The sequence below is a fragment of the Crocuta crocuta genome, unplaced genomic scaffold (genome assembly GCF_008692635.1).
Source record: "Crocuta crocuta isolate KB4526 unplaced genomic scaffold, BGI_CrCroc_1.0 scaffold248, whole genome shotgun sequence".
In the NCBI taxonomy this organism is placed as follows: domain Eukaryota; kingdom Metazoa; phylum Chordata; class Mammalia; order Carnivora; family Hyaenidae; genus Crocuta; species Crocuta crocuta.
The window spans coordinates 6454522-6475534 of record NW_027532409.1 but is presented as its reverse complement, the minus strand read 5'-3'; the positions used below and the strand labels follow the sequence as shown (position 1 = coordinate 6475534).

The following is a 21013-nucleotide window of genomic DNA, read 5'->3' as shown; positions in this document are numbered from 1 at the left end:
TGTCAGCACAGAGCCCAACGCAGGGCTCAAACCCACAAACTCCACAAACCGTGAGATCATGACCTGAGCCGAAGTCGGATGCTTAACCGACTGACCCACCCAGGTACCCCTAAACTTTACCTTTTAAAGGAAGTCTGCTTTTATAGTGTAAACAGATTTATCTTCTGCAGGTAGGCAAATTCAAGCTTAAGATCCTAAATTCCAAGAAAGTATGCAAAAGAATTTTGAATTCATATGTGTCTTTAATTTCAAAAGTAAAATGCCCCACACCAGCCTCTATCCCAGTCTGGCTCTTGCTTTGTGGTGTGAGCTGCAGGCTTATTAGATTTCAGTTTTTGACAGTAGTGAAGGAGGTAGTCTGGCCTTCCTCTTATTAAGAGATGGCACCCATTGCAATTGGGACCTTTGAGGCCAATCCAAACTGCCTACGGACCCCAATTAGTTCTTCCTGGGTGGGCACAAGACTTAAGGAAGAGGCTTTATGATTTCACAACAGGGCTTGTGAATTACAATGTTAAAAAATTCATTCTCTTTCTAAACAATTGCTCTTATTAAAACAATAAAGGGATGCAGTTGGAGAGACCCTAAAATGAGTAGCTCCAGCAATGTAACAACTCATTAGTTCACACCAACTCTTAAATCACTTAGGGCCTAAAATATGGCAAGAATGAGTTTGGAGACTTAAACCAAAGCTTGCAAGCTTTCCAAAAGGACCTGTACTGAAACAACTGAAATAGCCCTCTGGCTTGGGTCTTTTCGGAAGCCAGTGGCCCAAGGGCAGGTTGATGGCCGAATTGCTATTTGCCTGCCACAACCACTGAACACTACCTTTTTAGGTAGGAAAACAAATCCATATTCTAGCGGAGAGAGAGGGGCAAATATGGGAACCCAAGATGTTAAAACCCTCTTTACGTAGACTCCCACCTAAACAAAGGAATCCCAAGTCGGGTCCTGTGGGGCGAGGAGAAAAATTTTCCAGATGAGGAAGCCCAGGCCTAGCTCAGACGTTCACGATCCCACAAAAATCAGCAAATGCCAAGTGAACAGAAAACAAAGGCTTTATTCTTATGGGCTCCCAACATGCCAAAAAGGAGGTCGGAAGGAAACAGGCTCGGGAAAACAAACAGTAAAGGACGAACAAAAGGGACATATCAGACGACTGGAGCTGCCAAAAAGTCATTTCTCAGGAACGCGTAATGGAGACCCAGGTTCAGCCCCCGGACTTGATCGTGGCCAGAGAATGACTGAGCCCGGCTGCTCAGCCCGTGATGCGCACATCGGTGCGGCGGCGAAGCCGCCGAGCCCGCGCCGCCTCGGGCAGGATGGCGAGCAGCTGCTCCTGCACCAGCATCTCCACGATCTGCTCCTTCGTGCGGATGTCGGGTCGCAGCCATTGGCGCGAGAGCTCCCGCAGCTGCCGGAACGCCTCTCGCGGGCCTGCGGCGTCCTGGTAGCGGAACTGCCGGAAACGCTGGCGGAACGTCTCGGGGCCGGGTCGGGAGCCGCCAGGGTGTGGAGGGGAGCGTGGAGCGGCTTCGGCAAGCGGCGGGGAGCCCAAGGCTGCAGGCCTGAGAGGCAGCTCCAGGGCCGCGCAGGCCGCCGCGGGGGGCGTAGGAATCGTTTCAGAGACCGCGGCATTGGAGCTGGAGGGGTCGGGGGCAGACGGTGGGGCCTTAGGAGTCGACGAGGAGCCCGCAGAGTTATCCTCCGGACCTGAGCTCCGGCCGGCTCCTTCCTCTTTCTCAGGCGGCGACGCGAAAACCCCAGCGGCCACCAAGCTCGGCTCCGTCGCGGCCATGACTACTAACTCCGCACGTCACTCTTTGTCCCGCAGGCGTGGGCTCACCACTGCGTCTGCGCGGGGGCTAGCTGAGGAGAGAGACGTTTCGTGCGTCAGGGCAGAGCCCGCAAGACTTCCAGCAAGGCGGACGGGGGCGGGTCGACAGCGCTCCCACCTCACCGGCGCCCAAAAGGGCCCGAAGCGGCCGGAAGCGGAAGTCTCCACTAGCTTCTATGATGAGCTCGGCGCTAGAGAGCCCGGAAGCGGAGTCCCAGCTCCCGGAAGCGGCGCCTCCTTGTGTTAGCGAGTCGCGTCAGGAGGTGGATGTTACCGGAAGGCGGCAGCGGTCCCCGCTAACCGTGCACTGGGCTTCTCTTCACGATGGCGCCTCCCAGCACCAGTTACTGGAGTCGGAGCCAGAGTCCGAGGAGGAGGGGGAGGAAGAGGAGCGGGAGGAGGAGCTCCGAGGGGTCTTTATCCGCTCCCGCCCGCAGGTGATCTGCACCTATCGCTGCTTACGCGCCTCCTTACTTGACCCTGATTGGGATGAGGGCGAGCCACGGTTTCCCTGGCCTGGCGCCTGGCCGGGGGCGGGAGCGAGAAGACGGGATGGAGATCGGGCATTAGGGGAGGCCTCGACCCGGGGAAGTACTCTCTCCGTCAAAAGAGGAGGGCAGTGGCACTTGCCTTATTGACAGGATGACAAAATACAAGGCGTGAAGATCCCCAACACCCATAGTAGGACTCGCCCCTGCCATGGCACAAAAGTTATCCGCGACAACTGTGCCAGTATTATTTTTTGCGCGTCCTTTGAAACCAAGCAACAAGTGTCTCCGTGGGTTCTGTTTTAACATTAAGATTAGTAAATAGACTGTAAATGCTTTGCCCCGTATGGTGGCCATTAGTCGCAGGGGCTTACTGAGCCTTTGAAATGTGGCGAGTCGGAATTGGGATGTGCTGTAACGTAAAATACACTCAAGATTTAGTACCCCCCAAAATGGTAAAATATCTCAGTATTTTTTTTGTTGATAACATGTTAGGTTGATAATATTTTGCGTATGTTGGGTCAAATAAAAGGCATTATGAAAATTAACCTGTGTCATTTTACTTTTTAAATGTGGCTACCAGAAGAATTTACGTGACGTGTATGGTTTGCGTTGAGGCTGTCTTGGTGGAGTCCCCCATTTCAGGGTTTCTTTACATCAGATTTGTTGAGAGGATCAAATCATTAAAGCCCTTGGAAAGAAAGGGCTTTTTAAGTGTTTGTTACTGTCTTCATTAGGTAAATTGCTATCTCTGAGCTAGTTTTTTCATCTGTGAAATGTGGAGGTAATAGAATTTACCTCAGAAATTATGAGAATTCAGCGAGATGATGCAGATAAAAGCATCTAGCTCTGACAGCCTTTCAGTGATATATTCTATTTGATGGCTGACTCACAATTATGTTTTGTATTGCCATTTTACGGATAGGGAAACTAAGGCCCGGAGACGGAAGCCCATGTGAAAGGGTTCATATGAGCTTTGTGCAGGAGTGGGCCTGTTTACTGTAATTTGCAATACACCAGCAGCCGTGACAGAAACTTCGCGTCCCCCACAGGATGTGCTGTCTTGGGTAGCAGTGGATCCTCTCAGAACAGGTTTCACAGTCTGAAAACCTTGAAAGCCCTGTAGTGGGTCTTGAATATTTTTCAGTTATTGACATTTCATATTAGGAGATTTTGCATGCAAATCTGATTTCTGGCTTTTCTCGTGAAAGTGGGTAAGCTGATCACATTGGTCCCACGCTCGTTCCTGCCATCAACAATTACCTGGCCCCAGTAGCATTCTCCTTTCAGACAAAGATGCTCCGTGCTGTCCCTGATGGCCTCAACCCCTACCACTCCTTTTTGTCTCTGAAACAGAATGCTGTTTACATTTACTATTGCTCTCATGTTTACTTTCAAGCTGATATTTGTCTTTATTTCCAGAGGTGGGAAGACAGAGGGCTAGAGTTTGTTAGCTTCAAACCTTTACTTCTGCCTTGCCCCTGTGGCATTTTGATTCATTGCCCTCAGTGACCCAACAGTCCTTTTCCCTGGGTGGTATCAGGCAGGCGGTATCCAGGGTTGAGGGAGAACATCAAACTCTGCTGCAAGGATGACGGGTCATGGAAGGCTTTACGGGGGAGGAGAATTTTAAACTGAGACTCAAGAAGAAAAAGGGTGGATTTAGGGGCATTCCAGGTAGAAGGCATTGCCAGTGCCCAGGCACAGAGAGAATGGGAGCAAAACTTTGTGGAAACTTTAGACTACATGAGAGTGGCATGGATCTGGGAAAGGGATAAAAACTGAAGTTGGAAGATCATTGGAGGTTAAATCATAGAGAGCCTAGAGTTCCATGTTGAAAAATTGAATCCTTGAACTCTCAGGAAAGGGAATGAACTCTTGGGGTCCATGGAATCACAGAATGTTAGATCTCTAGTCCATTGCTTGGATTCCTGTTGGAATCATGGAATATTAGAAATGGAGAGATCTTGGAGATCTGCTAAAATTGTGGAATGTTAGAATGGAAGGGACCTTAGGCATCAAATCCAAAAATTAGATTCAGTTATTTCTGAGCTGTATGGGTTCAGAATCTGAAAAGTTACAATATTTCTTCTGGAATTTTTGTACCTCTGCGTATAATTTCAGGTCGTTTCCAGATATCTGTAAAACTCCCTTAAGCCAAAAGGTGAGGGGCTTGCAAATGAGGACATACCAACCATTGTTTGATCTCAAACTCTATTCGGGTGAAAGGTCAGGGGTTGAGCAACCTAGCTCCTCCTGGCTGCAGCAAGCCCCTGAGATGTAAATCTTTAATTGACATTGTGATTAGAACGGTCAAACACGTTCTCCAAGCAACTGTTAAGCCACCCCCCACCCCACCCAGCCGCAAAATTCTCGCTTCTGTACACCGGCTTCGCCCCCTCTCCCTATATAAACCCTGAGCTATGGCTCGATGATGCGCTCTTCCGAGGACTCTCTGGGTGCTCGGGAGGGGCCGTCCAGCCAGACTAAATAAACCTGAATAACCAACTCCTTTTGTGTTTGTGGGCTTTATCCTTGGTGATTCTCCTTTGGAAAAGGTGATCTAACATATCCTTGAACCCACCCACAGGGCCCAGGTTAAGTTTAAAATATATTTATATGTATTTCATTTTCCTGAATTTTGCAGGTTAAGAAGTCAGTGCACCACAAGGAAATGGATTGGTCCAAACTAAAAAAACTAGTAAGTGGTTCCATGAGAACAGAATTCTTTTGACTCGTAGTAGAATGTTCTTATCATATTAGGCCTTTTTATTAGCACTAGTTTGGGAGCTGAGTTGGGAAGGAATCCTAAATGATGCATCTCCTATCACTTAGCTTTCAACACAAGGCCAAATTCCCAGTTGACTCTCAGGAAATGTTAAATCAAGGAAAAAGGCAAGCAGTGGGTTTCATCTCTGCAGGGCAGCTCTGATATGACTCCCATACTCTTTCAGAGACTGGGATCTTTTGATGGCATACTGTTGACTGTTGTGGTATAGAAGCCTGGATACATTTTTTATTTGGAAATAACTATAGATTCATACAAAGTTGCAAAAACAGTACAGAGAGATCTCATGCACACTTCACTCAGTTTTCCCCAGTGGTAACTCCCTGCATAACCATAATACAATATCAAAACCAGGAAATTGATAATGATAGAATCCACAGAGTTTATTCAGATTTCACCAGTTTTTATAAGCACTCATTTGTATATGTATGCAGGCCTATGCAGTTTTATCATGCAGGTGTACCACAATCAATATCTAGAAATATTCGATGAGCACTAAGATCCTGTAACTGAACTAAAGTGAGTTTGATCCTGAATGAATCACAGAGAATACACCAGGTAGAGTGGTCTCCCAAAGTAAACTGTATTTGCAGCAACTAAGAAGATCATGGGTAATAATTTAATAACTTCCCAAAGCTGTGACTCCCTGAGCAAAGATGAAGGATTCCTTTTATTTGGGGTTAGGATGAATATTCAGGTAAGGGGGACCTTGTCATCACATCTAGAGGTGGGCATAAGGTCATGCATACACCTTAAGGATACATGCATTGTATATTATGTAAATGAGGCTTGTACCTCCTTGAGTGGAGATTTTAGTATTATAATGTCTATTTTTTGAGAGAGACACAGAGTGCGAGTTGGGGAGGGACAGAGAGAGAGGGAGATACAGAGTCCGAAGCAGACTCCAGGCTCTGAGCTGTTAGCACAGAGCCTGATATGGGGCTCAAACTCATGAACCATGAGATCATGACCTGAGCTGAATTAATCGATCGAGCCATCCAGGTGCCCAAAGATTTTAGTATTATAATGATGTAAAGATAACAGTTGGTCACCCATGGTCCATTTGCACAGACATGAGTCAGGAGTTGAGTTCAGAACTGGTATGGGTGATCTGGGCCAGCTACAGCTCTTTGTCCAGGCAGTTGTTACTGCTTAAGGGTTAGTTTCTGTTCCTACCATGGGGATGTTACACCCTTTGGGATATTTTGCCTGAATTAAAAAGATAAGCTGGAAAGAAGAGCTTAAGGGAAAATATGGGACAAAGGTTGGTGAGTGCAAGCAGGTAGGCCGTAAAAGTCAAATCTTGGGGTCTGTCTCTGACNAACCCCCCCCCCCCCCATCCCTAGCTGCAAGCAACCACTAATCTGTTCTCCATCTCTACAATTTTATCTCTTCAAAAAATGTTATATAAATGGAATCATACAGTAAGTAACCATTTGGGGTGGCTTTTTTTCACTCAGAATAATTCCCTGGAGATTCATCTAGGTTGTTTCGTATGTCATTAGTTTGGTCATTTTTATTTCTGAGTAATAATCCATAGTGGAGATGTACCATGGTTTGCTTACCCAGGTGCTGGTTGAAAGATATTTGTGTTATTTCCAATTTGGGGCTATTCCAAATAAAGCTGCTATGAATTATTTTATAATATGGCTTAGATAAATCAGACTCTTTCAGAGCCTGGGGGTAGTAACTACCACACAAAAGGGCTCTGAAGAGTCAATGAGGAAATATATATAAAGGAACTGGTACCAAGTCTGGCATTATTTAGATGTTCTTTAATTTCTTATATCAATGTTTTATCTTTCAGCATACAGAATCTGCACATATTATTTTATATTTAAGTATTTCATGTTTTTAGTGCTAATATAAATGGTATTGTTTAAAAATTTTCAGTTTCTAATTGTTTGTTGGAATATATAAATACAATAGATTTTTGTCTACTTACTTGTATCCTGTGACTTCATTGAACCAGGAAATTCATCCCAATTGGGTTTGTTTGTTTGTTTGTTTGTTTTTTTAAGTTTACTTTTGAGAGAGAGAGAGAGTGCAAGCAAGGGAGGGGCAGAGAGAAAGGGACAGAGGATCCAAAGCAGGCTCTGCGCTGGTAGCACCAAGCCCGATATGGGGCTCAAACCCATGAACTGTGAGATCATGACCTGAGCCGAAGTTGGACTTTCAACCAACTGAGCCACCCAGGAACCCCTGTTTCTTTGTTTGTTCCTTCCCTCAGTACACTTGCTGTTATTGTAAGAGTCCCAAGTTACTTGCTGTTTGTGTTTTGTCCCAAGTTTTTAGTTGTAGGAGACGAGGGAGAGAGGCTGTAATGGGGTTACTGCATCTTGCTTATCCCTGGGATTCATTATTTATTCTGATGCTCAATCATCCCAGATTTGGCCTGTGAGAACTTGCTCAATCTGACTTCTGTGTTCTTTGGACCTGTCCCCTTCATTTTTTGAAAATTTCCTTACTTTTCAGCATATCATGCCTTCCCCATCCCAGTTCTGGAATCAGCCATTTCTCCAAGAAACCTTTGTTCTTTTAGTGGAGAATGGTGTTTAGAAACCAGTATTTGGGCACTGGGTTTGTTCATTGCTGTTGGAACAAGTTAGTTAAAGGAAACCTCAACTAATGTTGGAGTTAGGAAGGCCAGTAGGGGGAGCTCTCACCCAACCACTTGTGGCCAGTTACCCCAAACAAGAGAACAGGTATCTTGCATCTCCCAACAGGAAGGTGTTACTTACTACTCACTAGCTGGGCAAAAAGAAAGAAGATATTCTTCTGGTCCAGCAACAAGCCCAGCCAATGGGAAGTGCCGTGGCTCAGCCAACGAGAAGCCATCATCCTGAACTCTTACTTTCCTCCCAGCCAACTCTCCTGTTTCCTTTGCTAATGACTTCCTTGCCCCATCTCCTCTCTGAAAGCCTTCCATTTTGCATAACTTTTCAGAGCGTCTCTGCTTGCTAGAGGAGGTATTGCATGATTTATGGATTGTTTGATAAAGCAAATTAGATCTTCAAATTTACTGAGTTGAATGTTTGTGTTTTTACCAGTATATATATATATACACACATATATTTATATCTTTATTTCTGCTTCTGTCTCTCTATAGAAATCCATGAGTTCATACCAACAACTTCACTTCAAGTTTAATGCCATGGGGTTTATTCCAGTCTTCTCCCTTTCCATACACTTAATTCCCTTCTTCAACAGAGAGAAACTTGGTTCTCAAGATCTTCTTTGACCGATCCTCTTAGAAGTAGCTAGTTTCCTGTAGTTGCTTCCATCCCCCCAACCCTGCTTCGGGCTTCAGTGCTACTTGCTATCCCACTACAGCCTCCCTCCCCCTCAGGCAGATGCTCACCCTGGCTGACCCCATCTAATGTCTTCTGGATGGTCATTTAGGAATGGAGAGGGAAAGGAAACATTATTATCGTTAACTTAAAGAAAAATTGTGGTATAATCTACAAAAAACCAAAATTTACCATTTTAGCCATCTTTAAGTGTGTAGTTCAGTGGCATTAAGTACATTCACATTGTCATGTAACCATCACTACCATCTGTCTCCAGCAAATTTTCATCTTCCCCAGCTAAAACTCTATACCCATTAAATAATAACTCTTTCCAGCCCCTGGAAACCACCATTCTATCTTCTGTCTCTGTGAGTCTGACCCTCGTAGGAACCTCATATAAATGAAATCCTGCAATATTTTTCCTTTTGTGTCTGGCTTCTTAGCATGATGTTTTCAAGGTTGATCAAAACTATAGCATGTATCAGAATTTCCTTCCTTTTTAAGGCTAATATCCCATTATATATATGTTGTGCATTTTGCAGTTCATTTGTCAATGGACATCAGGTTTTTCTACCTTTTCACTATTGTAAGTAATGCTGCTATGAACATTGGTACGCAGATATCTTTTTGACTCTCTGCTGTTAATTCCTCTGAGTATATACCCAGAAGTAGAATTGTTGAATCATAGGGTAATGCTATGGTTAATTTTTTGAGCAACTGCCATACTGTTTTCCACAGTGGCTCCACCATTTTACATTCCCACCATCAGTGCACTTGGGTTCCAGTTTTCCCCCACCCTTACCAACACTTGTTATTTTGCATTGCTTTCTTCTTATTATTTTATGATAAGTTCCAAGTACACAGGACATTCATATTTTCAACAGATTTAGTAATCTTATCATTTCATTTACGCTCACCATATACTACACACATCATTCCAAAAGGCCAGCTGTGATCATGGTGAAAAGAAAGCAGGTTCAGCTAATGAGGTGGTTTGAATAAAAGGTCCCCAGGATGTTTCTGTGTGTGTGTGTTTTATTTTTTTTATTACAAAGTCTAAGAAGCTTGCCCTAGCCTCTCTACTGACTTTATTAGTTTCTTTTTGGTAACCTATTTTATCAAATATGCTTGATCTTTGGGTAAAGATCTTCTGATATTTTGATGAGCTGGAGGCAACTGGTCTAATGTGCTTAATCTGGCTGGATTATGTTTGTAGTTAACTCAGTTATTAGTAATTATTGTTCCTGATAAACCAATGTAAATTCAGAAGCCTGGATACTTTCTAATCCTTTCCCTATTTTCTCCTTTCATTTATTTTTATTCCAATTGCAACCCTCCCAGTTTCTAGTTTTCAGTGAACGTGTTTTTACCATGGTGCTCTGCTAAGAGCTGTGTTGCTTATTGCACTGCATCGAGTTTGTCTTATTACTTAAAAACTGATGCATTCAAGGGCACCTAGCTGGCTTAGTCAGTAGAACATGGGACTCTTGATCTTGGGGCCGTGAGTTCCAGCCCCACATTGGGACTAGAGTTTACTTCATAAAAAATTTTTGGGGGATGCTGGGTGGCTCAGTCAGTTAAGCATCAGATTCTGGGTTTTGGCTCAGGTTATGATCTCACAGTTTGTGGGCTCAAGCCTCATGTCGGGCTTTGCACGGACAGCACAGAGCCTGCTTAGGATTCTCTTTCCCTCTCTCGCTTCCCATTCCCAGACCTCTCTTTCTTTCTCTCTCTCTCAAAATAAATAAATAGGCTTAAAAATTTTTTTTAAATTGATGCATTCACTTTAGTAGGTGTGATACATATACACCCAGTATAAAATTCAAGTCAAAAAAGAGTAATTGTTATACTTCTCCTTTTTCTCATTCTTTCCCATCCACTTTTAATTATTGTTAGTTCCCTTTATATCTTTAAATATGCTTATACATCTGTTTCTTGCTTTATCAGATTTAAAAGGTGTCTTAAGATTTACAGCTATAGGGGCACCTGGCTGGCCCAGTCGGTGGACTCTTGATATCGAAGTTGTAGGTTTGAGCGTCACATTGGGGTGTAGAGATTACTTAAAACAAAATCTTAAAAGATAGAGATTTACAGCTATAAAAGTTGAAGAAACCCACGTACTTAACCCTCCCACTCTCTCTCTCTATCTCCATACCTGTTAGTTCTGTTATTTCTTGGTTTTTTTAATTATTCGTTGACAACTCCCTCACTTGCTTTTTGTAGTCCTGACCTCTACATTCAGCAAGGCTAGCTTCCTTTTTTGATGTTTCTGAACTTATCTTCAGTTCTGAGGTGGGGTTTTTTGTTTCGTTTTGTTTTTTTAAAAAACAATTTTTTCCTGAGCTCTGCCAATGCCATCTCCTCCAGTAGCTTCATCATCTCTGAACCCTTGCACCTTCCTTGGAACTCTTGCTGTTTCATACTAGTTTTTTTTTTTTTTTGATGAGTGCCTTTCATCTGCCATTTGTTTTTCTTGTTCCCTGCCTCCCTCCCATTTTTCTGTAATATATAGGTCTGGTGCTACTTATTTATTTATTTATTTATTTAAATTATAAATCCCCTTTAAATGAAGTGAGTTCTTTTCTGAACCAGCTATTTGTTGGAAGTGTGCATGGAGAACGGACTGAAGTAGAATTCCAGGCTGGCAGGAAGTGTCTTAGGGTCATTAGCAAAGCTCCTTCTGACAAAGGTTTTGTGTGAGTGAATGGGTTTATTTCCTTCCTCTTCCGGCAGATAGAGCTTGGCAGCTGCAGGGCTGCAGAATTGGCCCGTCTGTGCCATTCCCTGTCAGCCCACAGGCCCTGCTTCTCCTTGGTGCCAGTGGCACCAGGGAAGCTCTCACCATCCAGCGTTCTACAGAAGATGCTGTTGGGTCTGACTTCAAGTGCTCTGACCTTTTTGGGAGAATTTGGAACTCTGCTAGCTTTCCCAGAGGCCTGCAGCCCAAGGCATTTTCTGTTGGCTCTAATCCCTTGACTTGCCATTTCTACACATGCCAACAAGGTAGCTTTCTACTCTCAGTACCTTCGCCAAGTGCTTTCTCTGGCCACTGGGTTGTTCAGTCCACAAAAGCTAACAAGTGAATGCTGCCAGGGGTAGCCCCTAACCAATGGGACAGCTCTGAGGCATGCTCTGTGCAGTGTTACTAAGGTCCTGGCACAGTGGAGCCCCACTTGTCTACAAGAGTGACTTGTTCATTAATGTGGCCCTCTCAAAAATTAAAACAAAAATTTGTTTTAAAGTTTGCTTGTTTAAGTAATCTCTACATCCAGTGTGGGGCTTGAAGTCACCACCCTGAGATTAAGAGTGACATACTTTTCCCACTGAGCCAGAAAGACACCCTCAAATTCTTTCTTTTTTAAAAAAACAATATTTTTCTTTTATTTTTAAGTAATTTCTACACCCAACATGGGGCTCGAACCCACAACCCTGAGATTAAGAGTTGCAGATTCTACCGACTGAGCCTGCCAGACACCCCTTCAAAAAAAGTTTTTAAATGTATGAAGATCAGATTTTTCTCTTTAACCACATTGATTACAGATTCTCTATTGAGCGTCTTTGCATTTCTGAATTATGTTATTTTTAGAAACCTCTATACCCAACATGGGCTTGAACTCTTGACCTGGAGATCAAGAGTTGCATGTTCTACCAACTGAGCCAGCCAGGCACCCAAACTAATCCAAAAATTTCAAAACTATCAAAACAAGCCAGCAGGCTAGATATGACCTGTGGACCACAATTTTGCAACCACTGATTATATAGTCAAAGGATTTTAGGCCTGAAAGAGGCTGTATAGATCCTATGCTGGAGGTTGCAAGTAGGTAATGTGCCTGGCAGTAACACGATTTTGTGAGGTGAGGACTTTGGTGAATTAGAGAGCCAATTCCCCAACTATAGATAACCAAGTTAAGCTTTAAGAATATTTTAACCAGAACACCATGTGGGTCAAATAAAGCAAGATCAATTTAGCCCGTGGGTGGCTGGTTTGTGACCTCTGCCTGCCCAACCTCGCTTCTTGCCAGGACTCTGCCGCATCTCACATTCCAGCTACTTCTCATGCTTCTTGATCAGGCCCTGCACTTTCTACATTTATCTTTATAGCTTTATTTTAGTCCGACTTTCTCCTATGGCTGTGGTTTCCATCCCCAGCATATTATGAACTCCTGTGAACAGAGACTGTGTCTTATTCACCTTTTCAGGTTTTGTATATAGTTGGAGCTCTGTAAATGTTTGTTGCATAACTTATAATTAGCAAAACAAGGATCTTGAAATTATTTGTAGAACTGACTAACTCAGTAAAAAAATTTTTTTAAATCTTTACTTATTTTTGAGAGAGAGACAGAGTGCAAGTGGGAGAGGGGAAGAGAGAGACAGAGACACATAATCCAAAGCAGGCTCCAGGCTCTGAGCTGTCAAAACAGAACCTGATGTGGGGCTTGAACTCACGAGCTGTGAGATCATGACCTGAGCCAAAGTTGGACCCTTAACTGACTGAGCCACCCAGGTGCCCCCTCTAATCTAGTTTTAAAAGGAGGATGGGGCACCTGGGTGGCTCAGTTGGTCAAGTGCCTGACTCTTGGTTTTGGCTCAGGTTTGAGTTCAAGCCCCAGATCAGGCTCTGTGCTGACAGTACAGAGCCTGCTTGGGAGTCTCTCTCCCCTCCCTCTCTGCCTCTACCTCACTTGCATGTGTTCTCTCTCTCTCAAAATAAATAAATTAAAAAAAATTTTTTTAATAAAAGGAGGAAAGTGAGGCCCAATGTGGTTAAGTGATTTACCCAAGATCACATTAGAATGCCCTTTCTGACATTCTATTTTATAAGAGTTCAATTATAAGATTAGAAACTTGGACAAAAATGATACTTTTTAAATTTCTAGAACTGACTTTAATGTCTGACTCTGAGTCCCCAGCCTGCCTCCTCATAGACAACTTAATTTAGATGTCTTCAGATAAATTGAGATCCAATCCAATAATTTTGAGGGGATGTAATTTCAGGCTACTTGACTCATCTTAGGCCAGTTCAGAGTTCTCCAGACTCCCTGCCTCTTTCTCCCCAATACCGATCCAATTCCCAGGGAAATTGTACAACTACCACTGGCAAGTGGTGAGGTAGGGAGTGTCTACTTTCAGGGTATCATAAGGTTCTTGCTCCTGCTTTCCAGCATCCTCAGATGCCCCCTCATGAGTCTGTCCTGTCCATATCCCTTACCTTCCCCATCCCCAGTAGTTTGTTTGAGAAACACCCTAAACTTTTGTATTTCCTTCCTTAAGACCAGGTCTGTAGTAGGGAAGGCAAAAGCCCACACTGCTCTTTTCTCTTATTCTCTGAAACTTTGACTTACTCTGTTTCTCCCTGAGTACTTTGCATCTTTTCTCCCGGTAAGGGGGAAAAAAACCAATTCGATCTCTTCTCATCTTTGTAAGTGGTTAGTGTCTCCCCCTAGGAGTGGTGGCCTTTGAATTGAGTAATTCAGAGCTTGGGTCTTATTTGCCATCAGACTGTCTTCACCGTGTTGTGTCCTTCTGTTTGGCTCTCAGTGGGGAGAGGGTTGGCAGATAGGTGTAGCTGGATAGGAATGGCAAATCAGGCAGTACTTAAGTCATTGTTTTGTTTCAATTTTATGTATTTATTGGGGCACTTGGGTGGCTCATTGGTTGAGCGTCTGACTTCGGCTCAGGTCATGATCACACGGTTTGTGGGTTCAAGCCCCGTATCGGGCTCTGTGCTGACAGCTAGCGCAGGCCCTGGAGCCTGCTTCAGATTCTGTGTCTCTCTCTCTCTCTCTCTGCCCCTCCCCAGCTCATGCTCTGTCTCTTCTGTATCTTGAAAATAAATAAACATTAAAAAAAAAACATTTATGTATTTGTTGAGAGAGAGAGAACAGGGGAGGGGCAGATAGAGAGAAGGATAGAGAGAATCCCAAGCAGGCTCTATGCTATCAGTATGAAGCTCGATGCTGGGCTTGAACCCATGAACCACGAGATCATGACCTGAGCTGAAATCAAGAGTCAGACACTTAAGTGACTGAGCCACCTGGGCACCCCAAAGTCGTCGTTTTTTATTGAAGATTCTCATACAAAGGAAATTGGGATAATCAACTGCCATCTTTAACCTAGTAGACTGCCGTACTTTAGGTCCTATATTCTCCTCTACTTTTGGAAGGACCTCGGAGTCATTGAGTTTTAGCCACCAAATTCCTTTCAACGTTTCAACCCCGTTTAGCTGAGGACTTCTGATTTTCTTTTCTTTTTTCTTTCTAATGTTTGTTTATTTTTGAAAGAGAGAGAGAGAGAGAGGAGAGAGAGAGAGAATGAGTGGGGGAGGGGCAGAGAGAGAGACATACACACACACACAGAATCGGAAGCAGGCTCCAGGCTCTGAGCTGTCAGCACAGAGCCTGATGTGGGGCTCAAACTCACCAACCATGAGATCATGACCTGACCTGAAGTTGGACACTTAACCGACTGAGCCACCCAGGTGCCCTGGAGGACTTCTGATTTTCTGAGTTTTCTGATTTGCTGATTTAACAAGATTTGTAGGACAGCACCATGCACCCACACTTCAGGGTCTCCCAAGTTCTAAGCCTTGGAGTGCCCCTAGGCTGAGGTGTTGGGTGCTCTTGCTCCCAGCCCTGAAGCCTCCTATTTTCTTTAAGATGGCCCCATGATTGGCAATCAGTTAGCTTCTTGGAGCCTCAGTATTATGTAGGGAGTGGGTAGGAGGCCCCTCACCTTTTGATTGTTGTGAGGATAAATAAGATAATGCCCATTGGTGTTAAATAAATATTAGACTCTCGGATTCCAATTCCTTCCCACTGCCTTCTCTTCCAGAACCCTCCATTGTGATATAAGGAGATTCTGAGAATGAGATTTCTCAGAACTCACGGCTTCCAGAAGCTGTTGGTAGCATATGAGGAGTGGAGAGGAGCTCCTACCTTGCCACTGCAGGAAGCTATTTCTAATATAAGTGGATTCTTGGGAAGGATTTGTGGTCCTATCCTTAAAAGGCAAAGTGGCTAGTTGTGCCATTTGCCAGCTCAGGAACCATGAGGAAACATAGAGTGTCTTATTCATGGCAGATCCTGAAGAAAGAACTGGTGAGGAGTGTCAAGGGTTCTGGGAGGGAAGAGTGGAAGGTTGCACAGACAGGTATTTTGAGGAAGGGAGAGGCAGGTGTAGGAGGGGTCCTCCTTATACCTTTGGAGTCACAGCATGGCACAAAGGGTAAAGTTCCAGGTTAGGCTTCAGAAAGACTGAATCCTAACCCCTTCCCTGCAGACTACTATCCCCTTGACAGTGGGCTTACCCTCTGAGCCCCAAGAACTGTTCTATACCTACCTTTCTTGCTGTTATGAGATCCAGAAAGAATAAGGTCTGGCAGCAGGACAGAGTGATAGGTTAAATTTATGGACCCTGGAGCCAGACTGTCTGGGTTCAAATCCCTCTCTCCTGTTAGTCCTATGACTAATATTAGTATTGGGCAAGTTACTTGATTTGCTGTGATTATTTTTGTCTCCATAAGGGGTGATGATAGTATCTACTGCATTGATTTATTGTTGAGGGCTAAATGAGCCGATACATATAGAGGGCTTAGAATAGTGCCTGACAATGGAAAATCGGCTTTTGATGAATATTAATTTTATTAATAAAGACTTTCTCCATATTTCTTTCAGATGTATATTTTTCAAAGAAAATATTACAGTTACAAGGGAACCTCATTACCATCCCATTCCGTTCCTCCTCACTGGTGACCACTTTCCTGAGGTTGATGTGTACCCTTCCTATCTAGATTTAAAAATTTTATTACATATGTATATATTTATAAGCAACATAGCATGTAGCACATTTTAAAAAATGGGATCAAAAATGGCATCATTTTTCAACCTTTTTTCCACTTAAAATTTTGTGTGAGCTTTACCCACATAGACATACACATATACAACTCTAGTGCTCTGTTCACTCCTCTGACTGTCCTGTAATGTGTTGTTACATTCAGTTGTTTTCAGCTTTTCCCATGGGAAATGTCTCCCCTTCCAAATCTGATAAGCATAAAATGGTATCTTGTTGTCACTTTAACTTACATTTCCATTATCTTTAGTAATGTTTCCTTCCCTCTCCTCCCCTCACCCCTTTGTTTCTTCCTTCCCCCCTTCTTTCTTTTTGTTAATTTAAGGATTTTTAAAAATGTTTTTATTTTATTAAAAAAATTTTAATGTTTATTTATTTTTGAGAGAGAGACACACAGAGTGTGGGCGAGGAGCGTCAGAGAGAGGGAGACACAGAATCCAAAGCAGGCTCCAGGCTCTGAGCTGTCAGCACAGAGCCTGATACGGGGCTCAAACCCACAAACTGTGAGATCATGACCTGAGCTGAAGTCAGCTGCTTAACCAACTGAGCCACACAGGCGCCCCTAAGGTTTTATTTTAGGTAATCTCTACACCCAACATAGGGTTCAAACTCACAACCCTGAGATCAAGATTTGCACGCTCTACTGACTGAGCCAGTTGGGTGTCCCAAGAATCTTTCCTTCCTTCCTTCCTTCCTTCCTTCCTTCCAAAACAAATTTTAAGTTTATTTATTTTGAGGTGGAGGCAGGGAGAGAAGGAGACACAAAATCCCAAGCAGGCTCTGTGCCATAAGCATAGAGCCCAATGTGGGGTTTGAACTTACGAATCGTGAGATCATGACCTAAGCTGAAGTCAGATGCTTAACCCACTGAATCACCCAGGCCCCCTTTCCTTTCCTTCCCTTCCTTCCTTTTTATTTTTTCTCTTTTTCTCCCTCCCTCCCTCCTTCATTCAATATATATATTTTAAAGTTTATTTATTTTTAGAGAGAGAGAGAGAGCAAGTGTGTGAGGGGCAGAGAGAGGGAGAGAGAATCCCAAGCAGGCTCTACACTGTGAGCATAGAGCCCATTGTGGGGTTCAGTTTCATGAACCGTGAGATCATGACCTGAGCCAAAATCAAGACTCGGATGCTTAACCGACTGAGCCATCCAGGCACCTGTTTCTTCCTCCCTCCCTCCCTCCTTCCTTTCTTCTTCTCCTCCTCCTCCTCCTCCTCCTCCTCCTCGTTTTATTTTTATTTAAGTAATCTCCACACCCAACCTGGGGCTCAAACTCACCAGCCCAAAATGAAGAGTAGCATCCTCCTCCAACTGAGCCTGCTAGATGCCCCTCTTTCCTTAAAACTTTTTAAAATATCATTTATTTTTGAGAGAGAGAGAGCATGAGTGGGGGAGGAGGAGAGAGAGGGGGAGACACAAAAGCTGAAGCAGGCTCCAGGCTCCAAGCTGTCAGCACAGAGCCTGATGCAGGGCTTGAACCCACGAGTAGCGAGATCATGACCTGAACTGAAGTCAGATGCTTAACCAACTGAGCCACTTAGGCATACCTGGGTGTCCCCTCTCTTCATTATTTATAGGTAATTTGAGTTTTCCCTTTGAATTACCTATTCATATCCTTTGTTCATTTTTCTTTTGGGTTATTTGTATTTTTCCTTTGATTTATAGAATTTTTTAAAATTAAAAAACAGTTTGGGATAGTAATTTTTTTGTAATAGTTATTCTTTGTAATTTTCTATAGTAATCCTTTGTTGGTTATGTGCATGGCCAATATAGTCTTCCAGTCTTCAGTTTGCCTTTTCATTTTATTTATGATATCCTTATTAACAAAAGTTAATAAAAGTTTTTAGCTTTTGAATTTGTTTAATTATGGAAATTTGCAAACACAGAAGTTGCAGTATATGAAATGATCACCCCTTAGACCTAAGCCACATTGACTGTACATATTTGTGTGTGTGCTTGTGCACAGGTGTGTGGTTGCCTAATTGTTTGAGAGGAAGAGGCATTTTTATGACACTTCGTAAAAATAAAGACATAATTACAATGTTACTATAATATTAGGAAAATTAACACTAATTCCCTAATGTCATCTAATCTCTAGTCGTATTCAGTTTCTTTATTGATCCCTAAATAATGGCTTTTACAGCTTGTTACTATGAATCAGAATCCAATCAAAGTTCATACTTTACGTTTATTTGTATGTCTTTTAAGAAACTGGGTTAGTTGAGGGGCGCCTGGGTGGCTCAGTTGGTTAAGTGTCCAACTTCAGGTCAGGTCATGAAATTGCAGTTTGTGGGTTCGAGCGCTGCATCAAGCTCTATGCTGACAGCTCAGAGCCTGGAGCCTGCTTTGGATTCTGTCTGTCTCTCTCTCTCTGCCCCTCCCCTACTCACACTCTGCCTCTCACAGTCTCTCAAAAAGAAATAAACATTTTAAAAAATTAACAACAAAAAAAGAAACTGGGTTAGTTGACTTGTAGACTGCTTTACATCCTGAATTTGTCTCTGTGGTGTTGAACTTGTTTCCCTATCCCCTGTATTTACTTAGCAGGCAGAGGCTAAGGCTAAGACTGCCCTTACTCCCAACTTCATGCTGGGATAGAGAGTCTGATTTGTCCTTAGTTCCAATTCCAAATTCCCAGAATCAAGGAATGCCTGGGATCAGATGGCCCAGCTTGGATGAGTGATTATATTAGTTTTCTATTGCTTCTGTTAACTAACATTTTACACAATTTAGGGGCACCTGGGTGGCTCGGTCAGTTAAGTGTCCTACTCTTGGTTTTGGCTCACATCATGATCTTGTGGTTTCACAAGTTTGAACCCTGCGTTGGGCTTTGCATCAGTAGCACAAAGCCTGCTTAGATTCTCTCTCTTTCCCTCTGTCTCTGCCTCTCCCCCACTTGTGCTGTCTCTGTCTTTTTCAAAATAAATAAACTTAAAAAAAAAAAGATTACACAGTTTAGTGGCTTAAAACAGATTATATTTAAGTCAGCTAGAAGGCTGGCATGAGTCTCCCTGGACTAAAATCCAGGTATCAGGAGGGACGCCTTCCTTTCTTGAGGGTCTAGGAAAGAATGCGTTTCCTGGACTTTCTAGCTTCTAGAGTCCACTCATATCCCTTGGCTCACACAGCCCCCTTCCTCTGTCTTCAAAGCCAGCAATGTTGCATCTGCTTAACTGTTCTTCTCTTAGATCCATCTAATTGCAGAATACAGGCTCTTTGCATCACCGCCACCTACTGTTACTTGTGCTGTTTTTTGGACCAAAATGAAGGCCTAGATATTTAACTAGAACTGAGTTGGTGAATATTTTACCGACCAGCTCTTGGGGGGGAGCTACCCCCATTTGTAGTAGTTTCCTGTTTCTGTGGCATAAATACTCCCTGCTGTGGCCATTTTTGGTCTACCAACATGATTTGATAGGCTTGAAAACTCTGAAAATGCAACCATGGCTCTGGCACATCATTGCATGTAATCCTCTCCTGTCTCACCTTGTCAGCGCTGTCCAGTGTGCTGGTGGCTGCTAAAAACTGATGGTTCCTATTGATCTTGTTTGTTTTGTTTCCACAGGGGCTGTACCAGCTCACCATGGATATCATTGTGATGATCCGAGTGTGTAAAATGTTCCGCCAAGGACTCGGGGGATTTCGGGAATATCAGATCATTGAGACTCCTCACAGAAAGCACCCTGTCTTTTCCTTCTGGGATGTAAGCATCTGGCCTTAGGAGGATTATGAGGGCTTAGGCGGGGTCCAGTAAATAGCACCCCACTTCCTAGTCCATATTCTGAACCAACAGAAGACAAAGGTAAAGCAGATGGGAGACCCAACTGTCACTTTTGCTAACAATGGGACTTACATTGGAGAAGTGACATATCATCAAGTGAAGGGATGACCTAGTACTACAACCCAGAATTAGATGGCCTTATATGCCCAGTCGGGGACAGTGCTGGACCAAGGCAGGCCTCCACTGCAGGACCAAGGCCTCCTGCCCTAAATTCACAGCAGAGAAGGGTAGAGCAGAGTGTGGGCTCAGAGGGACTGAGAAGGAATGATCACACCCAGTTTTTCCTTCCAAAACTCATCAAAGAGTTTAACTTGCTCCTTCTCAAAGTGCAAGGAGAGGGGCCAGTATTGTTCTACCATTGCAACTCCCTCCATGTGGAAAAAAACACCAGGAGTGGGGAAGAAGCTGTCTCCATTTCAGTGGGAATCAAAGGAGCCAGAGAAGTCCAGAAGTCTTATTAGAGTTCGGGTTTTCTGAATGCCCACCATTGTTCATCTTCTCTACCTTCTTTCCTGTCTCCCCATTTAAACAAGGGAACATGTGCATGGCCCTGCTTACTCTGGAGACCACACTGTTTAAATTTTCTAGAAGGTCCCAGTTTATGCCAGTGATAGCTCATGTGCCCTTTTTAGCTCAGAAAAGTTGATCACCTCTTCACCTGTTATGGAGCCCCAAAGGTGTCCTTATCACCATCCAGGACTCCAAAGCTTCCTCCCAGTCCCTGGAGGAACCCTGCTCATTTTCCTTTTGTGCTTGGAGTGATTAAATTCAGCCCTGCTTCCCAACTATACCCAGTGATTCAGTCTAAGAAATTGCCCCAAATGGTTTCTGAAGGAGAGGGGTATGGGCAGTGCTGATGGGCGAAAGAAAGGCAGTCTTAGATTGGTCTCTAAGGGGCCAGCAGGCATGTGGGGCTGAGTTTAAGATGTAGCAGGGAGTTGGGGCACCTGGGTAGCTCAGTTGGTTGAGCAGCCAACTTCT

The 21013-nt window shown here is 43.7% G+C and overlaps 2 protein-coding genes across 2 annotated transcripts in view; one reads left to right on the top strand and one right to left on the bottom strand.

Moving 5' to 3' along the window:
* Nucleotides 1-1040: 1040 nt before the first annotated feature.
* Nucleotides 1041-1974, bottom strand: SCAND1 (SCAN domain containing 1). The gene has a single exon (XM_077778860.1). The coding sequence runs from the start codon at nucleotides 1796-1798 to the stop codon at nucleotides 1259-1261; it is 540 nt and encodes a 179-aa protein (XP_077634986.1). The 5' UTR covers nucleotides 1799-1974; the 3' UTR covers nucleotides 1041-1258.
* A 13385-nt stretch (nucleotides 1975-15359) lies between these two features.
* Nucleotides 15360-21013, top strand: part of CNBD2 (cyclic nucleotide binding domain containing 2) — a 52659-nt gene continuing 47005 nt past the window's right edge. The window contains exons 1-2 of the mRNA XM_077778859.1: nucleotides 15360-15500; nucleotides 19817-19954. Coding sequence (XP_077634985.1) covers nucleotides 15450-15500; nucleotides 19817-19954 — 189 coding nt within the window. The 5' untranslated portion in view covers nucleotides 15360-15449. The remainder of the gene's footprint in view (nucleotides 15501-19816; nucleotides 19955-21013) is intronic.

Bases quoted from the DNA above. Each gene is read 5' to 3' on its own strand.
- SCAND1 (XM_077778860.1), bottom strand. From the start codon at position 1,798: ATGGCCGCGACGGAGCCGAGCTTGGTGGCCGCTGGGGTTTTCGCGTCG.